General features: G+C 32.5%; 1 protein-coding gene across 1 annotated transcript in view; it reads right to left on the bottom strand.

Annotated features, from left to right (window-relative positions):
- LOC126885879 (procathepsin L-like) overlaps positions 1-19,771 on the bottom strand; it is a 39,748-nt gene that overhangs the window by 11,181 nt on the left and 8,796 nt on the right. The window contains exon 3 of the mRNA XM_050652672.1: positions 9,587-9,806. Within this exon, the coding sequence (XP_050508629.1) occupies positions 9,587-9,806 (220 nt within the window). The remainder of the gene's footprint in view (positions 1-9,586; positions 9,807-19,771) is intronic.

Raw genomic sequence — 19,771 nt, 5'->3', positions numbered from 1 at the left:
AGAAATGATAGAGGTGCTACTTTGATGAACTACCTAGAAGAAAAGCGTCTATACGCAATGAACTCCTTCTACAAAAAAAAGTCCCAAAGAAAATGGACATGGATCAGCCCTAATATATACATTAGCACTTCGAGCCAAGCAGGCTCATGGCTTGGTTTACAATCTTCCTCCATTCTTGCTTGTTCTTCGCTTTTTCTTTCCAATTGGTTGCATTGAGATACTTCAGGTCATCATTAACTTCATGGCTCCATCTGGTCCTAGGTCTTCCTTTTCTCTTTTTACCACCTATTGTAGCGCTTAACATGATTTTAGGCATTCTAACTTGGTCCATTCTTTGGACATGTCCTAACCATCTAAGTCTTTGTGATCTTACAACTGCAATTATATTAGGCTCCTTATACAATTCTTCTAATTCCTTGTTTGTTCTTCGTGTCCACTGATTGTTGATTATTTTTCCCCCAAATATCCTTCTAAGTATTTTTCTTTCCCATACTTGTAACATTGATTGCTCGGTTTTTGTCATAGTCCAAGTTTCTGAGGCATACGTGACTATTGGTCGTATCACAGTTTTATACGTTCTTAATTTAGCTGCTTTGGATATATTTTTGCTTCTGAGTATTCTATTGAGTGCATACATGCAACGATTCCCTGACATTAGTCTTTTGTGTATTTCATCCCGGATGTTTGGTTTACTAGAAAATAAGGTCCCTAAATATTCAAATCTGTCTACCTTTTCAAATTTATACATTGTTCCTTCATTCGTTGTTATCATTAAATATTGCCCTTGTTCAAATTTTTTGTCGGTCCATTCCATATACTTAGTTTTTGTTTCATTTATATAAAGTCCTTTTTCTCGAGCTGCCTTTTCTAGTCGTTCTACTACCTCTTTTAATTGTTCCTTGCTTCTGGATAGAATTACTACATCATCCGCGAATGCCAAACATTGATGTTTTTTGTGATATATATGTCCTGATCTGTTAATATTAGCCTCTTTTATTATTATTTCCAATACTACATTAAATAGCAGTGATGACAACGGATCCCCTTGTCGTACTCCTTCTTGCACTTCGAAATTTTCTGTTAGTTTGTTATTTACTTTTACTTTATTTTCTGTTTTCGTAAGTGTAAGCTTTATCATTCTTATTATATCATTCTTATTATTTTTGGTGAAACTTCTAGATTTTTTAACGCTTTATATATTTCTTTTCTTTTTATTCTATCAAAAGCTTGCTTAAAATCTAAGAAGAGTGCCATTGTTGGTTTATTATATTCATAGCTCTCAGCTTGTATTTCTCTTAAAGTAAAGATGTTGTCTACAGTACTTCTTCCTTTTCTAAAGCCACACTGGTGTTCACCTATGCTATTGTTAAGACTTCTTGCGAGCTTGTTTTTGATGTGGACTGCTAATATCTTATATATTACATTTAATAGTGCCACGCCCCTATAATTTTGACATTCTGCTTTGTCCCCCTTTTTATAAAGAGGACATATCACTGCTTGCTCCCACTCCATTGGTAGTTCTTCCTTTTCCCATATGTTTTTCAGTAATTTGTGTATTTTGTCTGTCAGCTGCGCTCCTCCATATTTTAACATTTCCGCTGTTATAGAATCACTTTCAGGACATTTATAGTTTTTTAGATTCTTAATAATAATTTCAACTTCATTTAGGGATGGTGCTATATCTTCCGTACTGTCTCTTTGCATATTCATTATTTCGTCTGTGTATCCTTCATTATCGTGATTTATGTGTTCTTCATTTCCATCATCTGTGTCTTCTTCATTGTGATTATTTGTGTACTCCCCGTTTAACAATTCATCAAAATATTGTTTCCATCGTTTTAATATTTCTTGGTCATCAAATATCATTTTTCCTTCTTTATCTTTGTAATAAATGGGCTGTGGTTTATATTCCCTTTTTTGATTTTTAATGCCTTGATATAAATTTCTAATAAGATTATTTTTGTAATTCTCTTCAATGTCTTTCAACTTATCTTCGTAAAATTTTCTCTTTTTATTTCTTAAAATTGCGCTGGTTTTTCTTCTTTGCTCTATGTAAAGTGTTTCCGCTGTTTTTGATTTCAGTCTTAGACTTTCTAATCGTAGCTTGTTCCGTTTCTCTATTTCTAGTTTGCATTCATCGTCGAACCATGCCTTTTGTTGTTTCTTGATTGACTTGTCAGTATCATCTGCTACGGCTTTTAAAGTATTTTTAATTAAGTCCCATGTTTGTTCTACATTGTCATTTTCTGTAATAAGTTCCAGTTTCTTGTTAAGTGTCAACTGGTATACCTTTTTTTCTTCTTCTGTTTGTAACCTGACTAGGTTGTTCATCATGCGTTTTTCTCTGTTTCTGTTTCTATTTATAGGTATTATTTGGTTCATTTTTATTCCCACTAAAAAGTGGTCTGAATCTATATCTGGCCCTCTATATGTACGTATATGCATTATGCTTTTTTCTACATCCTTCTCTATTAAAACATGGTCTATTTGGTTTACCGTTTGACCGTCCGGCGATCTCCAAGTGCCCTTGTGTATTTCCTTTCTCTGGAAGTAGGTACTTTTTATTAAAAGGTTTTTTTCTCTTGCAAAGTCGATGAGCATGTGTACATTTTGATTCGTTGTTGGATGCAAGCTGTATTTTCCTATAGTAGGCTTAAATATGTCCTCTCTACCTATTTTGGCATTGGTATCTCCAAGGACTATTTTGAGATCATATTTGGGGATGCTTTCATATACTTGGTCCAGTAGGTTATAAAACTCTTCCTTTACCTCTATTTCTTTTTCTTCTGAAGGTGCATGAATATTTACAAATGAAATTTTTTGGAATTTTCCCTTTACTCTAAGAACACTAAGTCTATCGGATATTGCTCTGAATTCTACAATTGATGCTCTAAAGTTTTTATGTATTAAAAAGCCTGTACCCAGCATTCTATTTTGCCCTCCACTATTAAAGAATAAGTAATCTTCTATTTCCTGACTGTATTGCCCTAATTGCTTTGTTTCTTGTAATGCGACGATCTGAAAACTGTATATCTTAAGTTCAAGTACCATTTGTTTTAATTTTCCTTCTTTGTGACTTCCTCTTATATTCCATGTCGCCATACGTATTACTTCGTTTGATTTTATTGTTTTCTTTTTTGTTTCGTCTTTTCCCTCTTGTCTCCTTTTTCTTTGCCGTGTCGTCTTTATAGTATGTTCTGTCCGTTATTGCTTATTAGTTTTTTGAGCGGTTATAATTTACTCTTTCCAACTTTTCTCTTTCTCTGTTCCATTTCCATACTTTATTATCCAAAATTAACTTTTGATATCCCACCTTAGCAATTTTCCCTTTGGCCTTCTCTTCTTTAGCAGTTGCTCTAATTTTGGATTGTATTTCTCTTTCACGTTTTGTTAGATCATCATTTATGTATATGCGGTTCGGCAGTTCTTTGAGTTTATATATGTTTTTCATTATTTCCATCTTTTCGTATTTGCTATCCAGTTCGACTAAGTATATTTTATCTCCCAATTTCCTTGCTTCATTTATTTTTACTTCTATACCAATTTCCTTGTCGATAAAATTTTTTACTGAATCTCTTAATACCTTTGGATTATTTGTAGTTATCGGGATGCCTTGTATAACTATATTTTTCCTTCTTTTGTCGCTTTCAAGGTATTGAATTCTCTCGTTGCAACTCATTATTTCTTTCTGCAAATTATTAATTTCTTTTAACATTTTTTCATTATTATTCTTCATTACTGATATTTCGTTTTTATTTTCAATCTGTTCTTTTTTTAGTTCTTTTAGTTCCTTGGAAATCTCCTTCATTTTCTTATCTTGTTCTTTTTGTTGTTTTCTTATTTCTTCTGTGTCCTCTTTAAGATTTTTTAACATAGACATAATTTGCGTTAGCATTTCTTTGTTGGAACCGTCATCTTTCTTTGGAGATCTGGTGGTTTTTTTAGATTGCTGAAAAGCATCCAAGACATCTGTAACTTTTCTTTTTCCTGATTCATCTGCTGTAGTTGAGTCATCGGAATCATACATTTTGATTACACCGCGATAGAAACTGGTATCCAGGTCGACCCTTTAAAAAATTGCCGTTTCTCACAGTGTAGCAATTTCTGTGTATTTTGAGTAATTAAAAAAATTATTATTCTATTTTTAATAATTAATTATATCAATTCTTATTGTAGTTATTTGGTAACTTTTAAAATTATTCGTTCCCACCTCTACAGGTCTACCAATATTTACAAATTTTAACAGTTTTTGTTAACTTTCGTGCTTTTAATTATTGATAATTAGTTTCAACATTAATGGAGTTTATCAAAATATAAAGCTAAATTCAATTTAAAACGGATGCTACTGTAATATTGGTTGCCTAATCTTTAGGAAGTACTCTCACAATTTGTACTTACTATTGTAGTTCCCACGTCACTGGGTTCGGTGTGAATTACTGGTTGCCTACACAGCTTCGCACAGCTAGCGCCAGAAGTTAGTTACAATTCAACCTTGCGGATAACTAACCTCTACCCACTGTTAAAAAATCACGTTATTCGTCGTCGAACAGTTTCTTTTACAACCAATAATAATTCTGAGTCTACCTTACCCGTTAAATACCACTTTCACTACAATTTTTCACCAATTTAGTTCGATATTACCCGATAACGAATTAAATATCGGAACACCTATTTTTGTGTTGTTGTCTGGACAGTGGCGTCATCAGCCCTAATGGGTCCACAAAAAATGAGATCGACTACATACTGTCCACGGAACGATATATCATTAAAGATGTAACAGTTCTTAACAAATTCACAACAGGTAGCGATCACAGGATGGTCAGAGCAAAAATTAATATCGACGGTAACTATGAGATGAAAAGAAAAATAATAAGAAACTCGGATATAGTAGATAGAAACAAACTAGGGCAATATAAAGAGAAATACAAAGACCTGTTAAAAGAACAATTCACCGAAAAATTAGACAGTGATGATAAAGATATAGACGAAATAAACAACATACTTACAGCAACGATGGTTACATCAGGAAAAGAAATAGCAAAAAAGGATGTTAAAAATGACAACTATGTATCAGAAGAAACAAAGAAGCTTATGGATAAAAGAAGAAAGCTTGTCGAAGAAGGCAAAAGGAAATCTATAGAATATGTAGAAATCAATAAGACAATAAGCAAAATGATAAAAGAAACTAAGAGAAAAGAACAAGAAATAAAAATAGAAGAAGTAATACAGAACAACAAGAATATGAAATGCTTAAGACCGAAACTCGGCAGATTTGAAATAAACAAAATAAAAGACGTAAACGGAGTAGAAACAAACATTAAAGACGGCATCATAAATATAATCCAACATTTCTACTCAGAGTTGTATAAAACAAAAAAGGAACCATCAGAAGAAATAAAAACCCAACTTAACTCGAAAATAAAAAATGTCAATTCAGAATTACAGCCAGAAATAAGCAAATCAGAAATAAAGAAGGCATTGAAAGAAATGAAAAACAACAAATCGCCTGGAAAAGATGGAATAACTACAGAGATGCTGAAATATGGTGGAAAAGTGGTAATTAATACTCTCTATTCCCTTTTTAATAAAATATTAAAAGAAAAAAGAATCCCAAACAACTGGAAGGAATCCGTAACCATTATCTTACACAAGAAAGGGGACAAAGCAGATATAAAAAACTACCGTCCTATAACACTCCTCAATGTAATGTATAAACTCCTAACAAAAATGTTAACCAACAGATTGACGACAAAATTCTACGGATACCAATCGAAAGAACAAGCTGGTTTTAGAAAGGGATTTAGCACAAGTGATCATTTATTAAGTATGAAAATCCTTATAGAACGAGCAAATGAATACAACATCCCTCTATATGTAGCGTTCATAGATTTCGAAAAGGCTTTTGACAGTGTCGAACATTGGGCAGTGAAAAGTTCTTTGATTAATAGCAGAATTGACCACAGATATACAGACCTAATAGCCAATATATATAAAGATACCACAACAACAATTAAAGTATACGAAGGAACACAATCAATTCAAATAAATAGAGGCGTAAGACTGGGTGACACAATATCACCGAAACTTTTCAATCAGGTTCTGGAAGATATCTTTAAAAGATTAGAATGGGAAGAAAAAGGTATAACAATTTGTGGACAACGCTTGAACCATCTAAGGTACGCCGATGACATCGTATTGATAACCGATAAAAAAGAAGAATTGTTTGAAATGATGAAAGAACTGGACATAGAAGCCGGAAAGATAGGCCTTAATATGAATTACAGCAAGACCAAAATCATAACAAATACAGATGAGGACATCACAATGAGGATCGGACAAGATGAAATAGAACAAGTTCATGATTATATATATCTGGGTCAAATTATAAAACTTAACAAGGAAAACCAAACAGCAGAGATCAAAAGACGAGTTAGACTGGCATGGGCGGCATTCGGAAAACTAAGCTACATCCTTAAAAACCAAAGATATCCACAACATCTTAAGACCAAGGTATACAATCAATGCGTACTCCCTGTTCTCACTTACGGTTCCCAAACGTGGACGTTTACAAAAGCAAACATGGACAAGATCATAAAGACGCAAAGAGCAATGGAAAGGCAAATGTTGCACATAAAACTATTGGATAAAAAGAGAAACGAGTGGATAAGAGAGAAAACCAAAGTTAGGGATGTTAGACAAGAAGTTGCAAAGTTGAAATGGAGATTTGCCGGACACACTATAAGACAAAAGGAAGACCGATGGAACAAAATTCTCATAAATTGGAGACCGTGGCAATATAAACGAAGCAGAGGAAGACCACAAATGAGATGGGCAGATGATGTCAAGAAGCACGTGGGCTCTAGGTGGATAACTGTAGCGACAGACAGAGAAGAATGGAAAAGGATTGGGGAGGCCTATGTCCAAAGATGGACCGAAGAAGGCTAATTAGATAGATAGATAGAAGAAACGGCATTTACATGTATGTTGAAAGGACATTCACAGTTTGCATGTATGTGAAAATAATTTTAATGTAAGTACTTAATATCTGTTGTCTGCTTAATAGTTTTTGAATAAATCAAGTATATTTTGAACAAGAATAAAATAGAACTTTTGGTATATATTGGTAGATGTACTTTACATATTGAATGATATTTACCTATACAGTATTATTTTCATAATGGGTAAGTTATCAGACTGTCCTGTAGAAAAAGCCTCTTCGATCATATAACAAAATTATCAAAAATTAACAAAAATATTGAAATGTTATGATATATATATATATATATATATATATATATATATATATATATATATATATATATATATATATATATATATATATATATATATATTCCCACTTTTTAATAATAACAGTTTACTTAACAGATTTAAAATTTAAATAAAAATAAACAAATAAATAAAAAATTTCCATAGGATAAAAATTTTGCATTACTGGTATGAATTATAAATTACAAATTGTTGAGCTAATTTATGAATTTTCTTATATTTTTGCAATTTTTTTACGTCTGCACATTGAGCTGCGATATATGGAAGTTATAATATTGTAATATTATATATTTGTTGGTTACTGGATAACCAGTACTAACGTAGGCACTTTTCCATAGAATTATGTGATTTGCCCTCACGTGTTTAAAATATACTGTATTTCTTGTCCACGAGGTATAGGGTACATCCTCTGATTACTTCTTGATATTATTTTCACTTTTTAAACACTTTTCCAACTGTTTTATTACATCAAATTGAATTATAGCGCGCTGCACTGCAGCTGTCAGTCACTCTTTGTTAAAATTTTCAAGGTTGCCTGCCTCTTGGCGAGATGTCAGTTTAGACCTGATATTTCAAACTCCATTTGCTTTTGTGTGCCTGTTGGGCTCAGATATCGACCTGCTGGTAACTATTAAACTTTAAATTTTCAATTTTGCACATTAGCATTAAAATCCTGTAATGATGTTACCTAAAGTTAAAATGAAGTATGCTTAAATACTACTAATTCTGGAAGTGTGAATCTGGTTTTTTCTTGGTTCATCCTTGACATCAAAAAAGCAAGCCGGCTTTTTTCACTTGTTTTTTATATGTGACTGTTACCACATGGTCTTTTCTTTAGCTGTATTAAAGTTTTTAAATATTAACTATACATTTAAATGTTATATACTTTTACATTGCATTGGTTCATGGATAAGATTTTTTACTATGTACAACTTATCTATTGCTACATGTCTTTTTAAGGTAGCTAGTGCTTTTTTACCTCTCCTTTGGATGTTGTTTCTTATAACACTCTTTTTGTAGATGAACTGATGATGTCTACTGAGCAGTAGACGAAACGTCTTCAATAAATAGATGAAGTAGCCGAATTCTTTGTCTCTTTTTTCACCCACTTGACAGATGATTAAACCCTACACTTACGAGTGCTCCTTTTTTATATTGGAATTGACGTTCGTACTCCTTTATGATATATATATATATATATATATATATATATATATATATATATATATATATATATATATATATATATATATATATATATATATATATATATATATATATATATATATATATATTATATACGGTGAGGCAGATAAAGAGCCTATTAGAAATATCTCGAGAACTAAAGGTAAGAGAACCATGAAAATTGGAATACAGGAGTTTTGAGGTGTGAACTATTTAATGAAAATATTTTGGTCTCTTTGCTATTTCCGGTTATACCGGAAGTTGACTGTAACTTCGTTTTCTTAAAATGGGACACCCTGTATATTTTTACAAATTAAGATTTTACTCGATGCCTTCTTTCTCAAAATATGAGGTTTTGTAATATTAAACAGAGTGTCCCAAAAAATGAAGTTACAGTTAACTTCCATTACAGCCGGAAGTAGCAAAGAGACCAAAATATTTTAATTAAATAGTTCACACGTCAAAACCCCTGTATTTTAATTTTCATGATTTTCTTACTTCTGGTAAGAGAATCAGGTTCTCGAGATATTTCTAATGGGCCCTTTATCTGCCTCGCCCTGTATAGTTCACAGCAACTATCTGAAACTTTATAAAACTGAGACACGCCAGTATCTACAAAAATAACTACAAAAAGTAAAGGAATATAATATACGTAATGAATTAATGGATGAATAAAATGAACATTTTTAACTTTATGACCTCACGACCAATGAGAGCGTGTTTTAGACTGGCTGCTATAATTTAAATTTTGCTCGATTTTAATCGCTTTTAGGGACCAACCGAAAGACAAAACAACATTTATTTTTGATATATATTTTACCAACAATTTTCCTTATTACCAACAATTATCAGAAACCATATATTTTTTTTATTTATATTATTTATATTTATATAATAACATCGGTCACCGGAATGGAAGTCGAAACGTCAAAAATACGTAATGTTGAATTACAACAATTTGGTTTATGTAAAAAAATAAAATATCCTACACATAAGGATATTATACTTAATATTAAAATTTTTAGTTCTCACAAAAGAAATTCAGTTATTTCTATTTCTAATAATAGCTTAGAGGTGATTAACCTAATAACTTAATAGCTTAGAAGCTACTTACTGCACTAAATATCCAGCAAGATCCACACGTGCCTTGATCTTTTGCTGGAGTTACAGCCCCAGTTTTACTCCAATCCAAAAATTCATCTTTACTTTGAGAAGTGGATGTGTTTCCAGATTTCTTTTCCTTCGCCTTTGTATCATCGTCATATTTTATAACATTTTCGTTTTCGGCGAGACCATAAATTTCACCAAATTCTTTATCTGTCAAATCCCCAAATCTTAAAAATATTTTTAATAGTTAATATACACAAATATAAGACCATTCGACTGCAAGTCGAAATATTAATTTTGTGGTATACTCCCAAAACATCTTTAAAATTAATTCTCTATAAAGTTTTCCAATCATATCTAATATTCAGTGTGTCAATTTGAAAATGTGCCACCCACTATAATTTTGTCACAAATTTATTTGTGAGAAGGACATTTTGTAGAGCAGTTTTCGACTAAATTACACTAGCGCAGCGGGGGAGGACACAACCCCCAAAAATCTTTAATGGAAAGGGGGTTGAGTGATACCAATTTGTAAAGGTCGTTTGATGATCTCTTCAAAAATACCATATACATTATAATTTCTTTTCATTATTTGGACTCAATACTCAAAAAAAATTGGAGCTTAATATTTAATAAATTTACGGTTTTCTTGATTTTTCAAAAAATACTTAAATCAATTTGGAGTTCAATACTCAAAAAAATCTTTTGGAGTTCCGAAGTCGATACTTAATATCTTTACGGTTTTACCTAATTTTTCCAAAAGTACTGATAAGAAACATAATACATGTGCTATTTTTGAAAATGCAGTTGAACGACTTTTAAAATAAATGAGCTATTACCCAATCCACATTCCACCCTCTAGCGGGGGCGGACACAACCCCCAAAATTTTTAATGGAAAGGGGGGTTTAGTGATACCTATTTTTACAGGTCGTTCAACTACCTTTTTAAAAATACCACAAAATTATATTGTTTTCAGTACTGTTGGAAAAATCTTGGACTCAATAATCCAAAAAAAAAGTCACCGCACACATCTTATGGAAATAGCTATTTGAATAACAAGGGAGGAAAGTGCTACTTTTCCTCCCGAGAATGAAGTAATCATTCAAGGGAGGAACAGGCACTTTACTCCCATGTTATACATATGATTTTTCCACCTTCCTCAAATAACAAGTCATTTTTTCATTTTTACTTAATTTATTTATGTAACTAACCAACAAAATTTAACAACAAAATGTAACAACAAAACTGTCAACTGTCAAATATAAGTCAAAGTATTAATGTAAACATTGTTAAATCAAAATAAAAATTTACTGTTTTTACCGTTCTGCAAAATACAGGGTGTATTATAAATAAACGTTAAAATGTATATATACTTACGTAATAGACAATAGATATTGTACATCGCGTCAATAAGTTGACGTCATGAATGAAATAAAATGACGCCACTTTTATTTTCCTCCCTAGGGAGGAAAAGTACAACATTGCTCCCTACAATCAGGTCCGGAAAAGTATACTATCGCTAGAGGTAGGTGGAAAATAATATATAATGTCACTCAAATGAAATAAAATTTACATGAATAGATTGGTTTCGAAATTTCGATCATTACATATCATTGCGCCAACTCTTAATTTTAATTAATTAGGGCGTTAATTGTAACTAAAATTGATCGAAATCGCATTTTTGAAGTCCCACTATAAGCTTAAGCTGATTAGAGGCAGTACAACTGACCTACAAATTATACCTACTTTATTATCAATAATAATAGGATAAGATAAGAGTAAGCCTCTGGCTTAATCCTTCAGAATGATTTATGAAGTAAACGAATTACAAAATATTTTCTCTCTCATTGATACACGTACATTCCCATTTGATTTTAGATTTCTTTTTATCAATTTACGCTCTTATTATTCAAAATACAGAGTTGGAGCAATGCTATGGAATTAGTGTAATATCAAGACCAATATATTCATGCAAATTTTATTTCATTTGAGTGACATATTTTCCATTAGATATGTGCAGTGTCCTTTGGAGCTCTGAATTCGATACTTAATATCTTTACGGTTTTACCTGATTTTACCAAAAGTATTGAAAAGAAATATAATATATGGGGTATTTTTGAAAAGACAGTTGATCGATTAATTAAAATGAGGTATCACTCAACCCACGTTCCACCCTCTCCACGGTTGTGTCCCTCCACAGCACAACCCCCAAAATCTTTAATGAATTGAATGGGGGTTGTGTACGCCTCGGTAGAATTTTAAAGGTCGTTCAACTGCCTTTTCAAAAATACTGCATACATTATATCTCTTTCCAGAACTTTTGAAAAAAATTAAGTAAAACCCTAAAGGTATTAAATATCGTGTTCAGAACTACAACATTTTTTTTTGAGTATTGAACTCATAATTGATTTTTTAGAACGTTGGAGTATTTTGAGTATTTTTTGAAGTACTTTTGGAAACATTATGTAAAACAGTAAAAGTATTAAATATCGAGTTCAGAACTCCAAATTGTTTTGGAGTATTGAGTCAAACATTATTCCAAAAGTACTGAAAAGAAATTTTAATGTGTGGTATTTTTAAAAATGTAGTTGAACGACCTTTAGAAAGTGGTATCACTAAACCCACCTTCCCATTAAAGCTTTTGCAACCCCCAAAGGGGAAGGGGTATTTTGCTAGAGGGTTGATGTAATTTAGTTGAAAACTGGTCTACAAAATGTCCCCTCAATAAATGAGGTATTTTTGCATATTTTTAGATTTTCATGGACCAAATTATAAAGGCTGGCACATTTTCAAATTGACACAGTTTATATTGCTTTGTTATAATTAAAAAAGGTATTTTCAGATAAAGTCAAAACTGAAGACGAACCTCCTGGTTACGAAATCTAAGGGAGTGGTTTAGTCTGAGCTCTAACCAACAGTTTAGAGCTGCTGTAAGTAAAATAAGAATTGCCATAATGTTGATATCCAACCTTCTATAGAAGATGGAACCTTAAGAAGAAGAATTGTTACTCAGCAAAATTAGAAGTAGACACAAAGTTTAGAGATATATGGAGAAACTATCTGAAGTGATATTATGAGAGAAAAATCTGGTATATTTTTTTAACTAACGTCTCCCCTAAGAAAGGTATTAGTATTTCAGAATCGTATTGCTGAGTGATATATAAATGGAACAAACAGATTCTTAACAATCTTGGGACACTATATCAAGCTATTCATATCCACTATTTGGCAAGATATTGTTAATTCTTATATTTTCAATAATTAATATTTCTTTTGTCTATTAATAACTAACACCAAGAAGCTGTTATGAGTTTGTATCAACCTGTGGAAAATATAAAACTGGATTCAAGTCTACTTGCCTAGCTGAAAACAAGCTATGAAAAATGTAAACCTCGATTAAGGTGATACAGTAGCGATCAACAGGTAGCCAAAACGCGTTCCAAGATTGCGGCTGTAATTTTGAATATCTTTTCGAGATATTTGGCACACGTATTCGTAATATACTAAAGAATGGCGGTACAGAGCCCAATTTAAAAAATATAATAATATGTCGAAATTACTCTGTAATTAAATACAATATTAAAAAAACGAGCCTGTACCGCCATTAAGAAGAACAAAAAAATACACTTTCTTCAAATAAACTTTTTTATCCGATACCTAGATTTTGTGTCATTTTGGAACTACTAATGAAATAAAAAATTTTAGTAGTTCCAAAATGACACAAAATCTAGGCATCGGATAAAAAAGTTTATTTGAAGAAAGTGTATATTTTTGTTCTTCTTAATGGCGGTACAGGCTAGTTTTTTTAATAATGTAATTTAATAAAAAAGAGAATATAGAGAAATGGTAAATAAATTTAAATTAACGGTAATAGAGTCAAAAAATCAAAGCTGGGAAAGAAAATGTCAGGAATTAGATACGTACATCGGCGGCCGCAAATCAAGAGAATCCTGGAGGTTGATAAAAAACATCAGATCCAACAAAACAGAACAAATAGCCATACACTCCATAGAACCTGAAAAATGGGAAAAACACTATAAAACACTGTTAGTAGAAGAAAGACCGGAATACAAAAACATAGAACAACATGAAGTCCTGATTCAAGGGGAGCCATTAGCAATCAACGTAGAAGACACTAAAAAAGCTGTATCACTGCTGAAAAATGGACGTGCTCCTGGTCCAGAGGGGATATATGCAGAGTTAATAAAAAATGGAACCAACAAACTATTCGAGATTCTAACAGAAGTTTTCAATAGGCACTTGCATGGAGAACCAGTGCCACAAAGTTGGAAAGAAGGATGGATTACATCTATCCATAAGAAAGGAAATAAGGAAGATTGCAATAACTATCGGGGTATAACTGTTACGAGTACGCTTAGCAGATTATATGGAAGAATTATAAAAGAACGCATATGCGAAGAATACCGCCCTTTTGAGTCAGAAGAACAAAACGGATTCAGAGCAGGACGATCCACAATAGATAGTATTTTCTGCTTATCCCAAATACTTGAGAAAAGAACACTGAGATCTCGAGAAGTGCATTTACTCTTAGTCGATTTAACAAAAGCATATGACACCGTGCCTGTTGCGAAGTTGTGGAAAGTATTGGAGAAAACCAGTATCAGCGTTACACTAATCGATGCTATTAAAGAGCTTTATAAGAACACAATAGCAAAAGTTAAAATAGGAAAAGAGGTGTCTAATGGTTTTCAGGTAACAAAAGGACTGAAGCAAGGTTGTTGTTTGTCTCCCATACTGTTCAACATATATATCGATGAAGCACTCAGGCACTGGAAGAAGAAGTGTAAAGGGATGGGGCTATCTATTGGGGATGAAACGTTATATACGTTGCACTATGCAGATGACCAGGTAGTTATTGCCCAAGACAAAGAAGACCTGGAGTATATGGCTAGAAAACTAATGGAAGAGTACAAAAAATGGAGCCTCGAAGTAAATGTCCAAAAAACACAATATCTTTGCGTAGGAGGAGAAAATAATCCAGATGACCTCGACTTAGAAGATGAAACTATTAAGAAATGTGACCAATGTACATATTTGGGGGTAAAACTGACAAAGACAGGACGAAGTGATGAAGCCATAAAAGACAGAATAACCAAAGGAAAACAAGTTATAGGTGCGTTGAATTCAGTATTATGGCAAAAAAATATAAGACCGGAAACGAAAAAACGAATATATAATACCATATTAAAACCAGTAATCGTCTATGGCTCAGAAGTGTGGCAGTTATCACAAAAACTTAAAGGTAACCTATTGGCAGTTGAAATGGATTTTTGGAGGAGAGCAGCGGGAAAGTCTAGATTAGAACATGTGAAAAATGAGGACATCAGGAGACAAATGAAAGTACAAAGATCAATTATAGAAGACATCGAAAAACAACAACTAATATGGTACGGACATGTTAGACGTATGGGGGAAGAAAGACTACCCAAAAAGATATTAGAATGGGTACCACCAGAGAAAAGAAAACGAGGACGACCACCAACAACATGGATCCAAGGAATCTCAAAAGCAATGTCAGCAAGAAATCTATCTGAAGAAGACTGGCAGAATAGACAGGCTTGGCGAACGGGAACCCAAAGGCGTATTACGCTGTGAACGGGATATATATATATTTAATTACAGAGTAATTTCCACATATTAATATATTTTTCAAATTGGGCTCTGTACCGCCATTCTTTATTATATTACGAATACGTGTGCCAAATATCTCGAAAAAATATTCAAAATTACATCCGCAATCTTGGAACGCGTTTTCGCTACCTGTTGATTGCTACTGTTTCCTCTTAAGGTCGATACTCCAAATAAGCAAATCAGGAAATAAAAGATAATCTAAAGTATCAGGACAGTGTATTATAGTGTAGTTGATTGGAAAGAAGGTGGAATTATAAAGAGAGCTGTGGAGAACAAATATTAGAAAATGACATGAACTATTTTAATCCTCATGTGATAGTGCTCTATGCGTGTAACAGTTATATTAGAGGAAGTTAACTATACCTTACTAATTGAAATATTGGACTGAGAGCTGCTAGACATTTTTGGGCAGGTATTTGAGGCAATCTGAATTGTTTTCAGATAGCTCTTCCATAAAATTATATTACAAAAATGCCGGTCTGGCTGGAGGGTTGCTGTCATTTTCTCCAAAAATCTCCTCCAAAGTTAAAAAAGGGTAATAATACCAAAAATATCTTTGAGGCGACGCCGACGTGTAATTTTTTAAAAAGTAAATTTAGATATTCAACTATAAAGAAAATAAACAAACCAGGGCCTCGATTTTTGACCCTTCGCTTCGTTATCGAACGTATTCGCTTCGTATACTAAACAGATACGACACGAATACGTTCGATAAGGCCGCGTTCAGAGTGGACGAGCAAAGAGCAAAGAGCAAAGAGCAAAGCGGAGAAATCAAACTCATACTGGGAAATGGAGGTACACAGAGTGCTAGCAAAGAGCAAAGCGGCGAAACCAAACAAGTTTGATTTCTCCGCTCGCACTCTTTGGTCCATGTAATGAGACCGCTCCCGTCTGAAAAAAATTTTGATTCGGTTTCTTTGTCAATTCCTATTCAAAAATGTCCCCTTTAAACAAATCTGAAGAGCACCGGGCGGAATTTTTGGGCAGAAATTGTTTAAACAATTTTATCTACTCTATGTTATATTATGTGTAAGTTTTTAGTTTGTGAAAACTGTCATTCTAGATAGCAGTGCGTGAAGTGTTTAAAGTGAGCGTGAAGTAACAATGTATTTTAAATGGGACTTACTTTTTCGCACTGTTTTTAACACATTTTCATATAATCAAATATCCTTAACTTTGGCGTTGTCATGGTGATGACATAATGAGCAATAAATTACGACAAAAGTTTTTACAGTTTTGTGGTTTGAAAAAAGTTAGACTTTTTAAATGTCAAAGTTCTAAAAATTGTAGAATAGAAATGAATTCCAGTGACGAAGAGTTACAGTTTTTTTATTTGTTTATGGTAGAGTAGATAAAATATTGTATGAAAATGTGCGTGAAGTACTTTTTGCGAACTTACGCGATGTATAGCACTCGCTCCGCTGTCGCTCGTGCTCTAAATATCGCGTGCGTTCGCAAAAAGCATACTTCACGAACTGTTTCATAAATAACTATTTTTAAACAAATACAAAAGATCACGTTTTTTTGCTCCGGAACATATATTTTTAGATTTTTTGGGTTATTCTAAACAAAAAAGGTATCTTGTAATTTTTCCCAAAAATTAATAGTGTTCGAGTTATAGGCGATTTAAAATCTGAAAAATGCGAAAATACGCATTTTCGATGTTTAAAAATTCATATTTCAATTAGTATTTTTGAGGTTGCCAGATACTTAAATTGATGATTAAACATTCAGCTTCGATTCTGAAGAGTAATCGCGTCTAACCTTAATTTATACCCTTGTTTTTTAATTGTTAAATATGCGTGTTTATCCGATTTTTTTGCCGGTGCGGCGCGCTCTATTTCAAAAATCTCCTATTTCCTCTGAAAATTATTTTTTCTAGATTTTTTGGGACATTCTAAATAAAATAAGTTTCTTGACATTTTTCTCAAAAGTTAATAGTTTTAAAGTTATAAGTTAATAAAATACTCATTTTTGGATTTTAAATCGCTTATAACTTTAAAACTGTTAACTTTTGAGAAAAATGTCAAGAAACTTATTTTATTTAGAAAATCCCAAAAAATCTAGAAAAAATAATTTTCGGAGGAAAATAGGAGATTTTTGAAATAGAGCGCGCCGCACCGGCAAAAAAATCGGATAAACACGCATATTTAACAATTAAAAAACAACGGTATAAATTAAGGTTAGACGCGATCACTCTTCAGAGTCCTGAAGCTCAATGTTTAAACTTCAATTTAAGTATCTGGCAACCTCAAAATACTAATTTAAATATGAGTTTTTAGGCCTCGAAAATGCGTATTTTCGTATTTTTCAGATTTTAAATTGCCTATAACTCGAAAACTATCAATTTTTGAGAACATTTACAAGATACCTTTGTTGTTTAGAATGACCCACAAAACTTAAAAATATATAAAAATAAAACGGGATAATACCCGAAGGGTTTGACCGGGATTTGACAGACTAAACGTAGTTCAATGTAGACCTAATAATAAAAAAATCTCTTAATTAATGGAGTAGAGCATCATGTACCTAGTACTAATCCGTTGGCATCCAATGTAAGCCAAATTGTAGATCAGATTTCACCATGTAGTTAGAACATACATCTTGACCAGTGTTTGGCATTGTGGCTATTTAGCAAGGACAGAGAGTTCACGGATGATGGACTGATAAGTCCGAAAACGTTTTGAACGTAATCCGTTTGGATTTTTAAAAATTTTTTAGAATTTTTATTAAATATACCAACTGCACTAGGGAGTTTTACTTCATGTTAATTTTATTTAAAAATATATGTTCCAGAGCAAAAAACGTGATCTTTTGTATTTGTTTAAAAAAATTGTTTTAACAATTTCTGCCCAAAAATTCCGCCCGGCACCCTTCAGATTTGTTTAAAGGAAATTTTAAAATATTTTTAAATAGGAATCCACAAAGAGACCGAATCGGAAATTTTTTCAGACGGGAGCGGTATCACTACATGGACTACTGTGGGAGTAAAGAGCAAATATCCTACCCTGCCGAGTGGAAAAGAACTAAACTCTCGTCTAGCGTAACTAGCCGCTATTAGCACTTCTTTGCTCTTTGCTCTTTGCTCTTTGCTCTTTGCTCTTTGCTCGTCCACTCTGAACGCGGCCTTACGAAGCGAAGGGTCAAAAATCGAGGCCCTGGCGATTTGCGAAAGATTTTAACTCCAATTTAACAATTTTTACCCTTTTTATAACTTTAAGAACATTTTTAGAGAAAATGACTGCTACTCTCTAGCCAGACCGGCATTATTGTATTAGGCCAGCATGGATTATTGTATTACATATTATTATTGTATTATCAGTGAAAAATTTTCCTCATTGGATTGCCTCAAATACATACTCAAAAATGTCTAACAGCTCTCGTGCTATATTCCGATTTGGGTAGAACAGCTATTGAGAAATGTGTCAATATCAGATTGTGCTACCTTATACCGAGTGTTGTACGGGATATGACCAGTTTTATTTAGAAAGAGTATCTATCCCATGCGACATCCTGTAAATATTTACATATATGTTAAAAGGTCATATTTTAGAAAATAACAAACAAATCAAATATACAGTGTGGGCCAAAGAAAACAGTCCAACTCGATATTTGGCAGTATTTTTATTGGGTTTTAAGGAAATGACGAAGCAGGTCGATTTTTGATCTAATGGGGACACATTTTTACGTTTCATACATCTGTTATTTGTCAACCCCCTCCCTTCCACTTCTCACACCCATTATTTTTAAATAGTAAATAGGGGTCGTGTGCTAGCTCATTTGAAAATTTATTTAATTCTCTCTTCAGTAATATAAACATTAACATACTTATTTCGACAAGGTGCAAAAGGAAAACATATTTTATTTAAATTAAATGACACAAAAAGAAGAATGTAGGTAATTTAATTAATTCAAAATACATTCTTCTGCTGTCACAAAACAGAAAAAAAAGTTTTTTTTATAATAAACATTGCTTTTTGCTTAATTTCAATGTTCAAGCTGTCACCCATCTGTCTCTTGATAGGTTAAATATTGAATTTAAGCACAATTTAAAAACAATGTTAATTTACCAAATAAACATTTTTTTTTGTTTTTCGTCAGCAGTAGAATGTATTTTGAGTTAAATAAATTACATACATTCTTCTTTTTGTGTCAATTAATTTATTTCAAAATATTTTTTCTTGGACACCCTGTATAAATAATTATACCAATGTTAATATTACTGAATAAGGAATTGAATGACCTTTCAAATAAGCTAGCACATGCCCCTATTCCCTATTTAAAAATAAGGGGTGGTGGAAGTGCAAGGGAGGGGGTTGACAAATGACAGATGTATGTACCGTAAAAATGTGTCCCCTTAGATCAAAAATCGACCTATTTCTTTAAAATCTAATAAATACTGCCAAATATCGAGGTGGACTCTTTTCTTTGGCCCACACTATATGAGTACATGACTTTGGTTAGTGCGTTCGAAATAGCTATTCAAATGTTTGTTAATTAAAAGGGGAAATTATTTACATATCATCAACTACAATAGTG

This window comes from Diabrotica virgifera, chromosome 6 (assembly GCF_917563875.1).
Source record: "Diabrotica virgifera virgifera chromosome 6, PGI_DIABVI_V3a".
NCBI classification, from domain to species: Eukaryota; Metazoa; Arthropoda; class Insecta; order Coleoptera; family Chrysomelidae; genus Diabrotica; species Diabrotica virgifera.
Note: the sequence above shows the minus strand (reverse complement) of the source record. Positions and strands in the feature narration are given on the sequence as shown.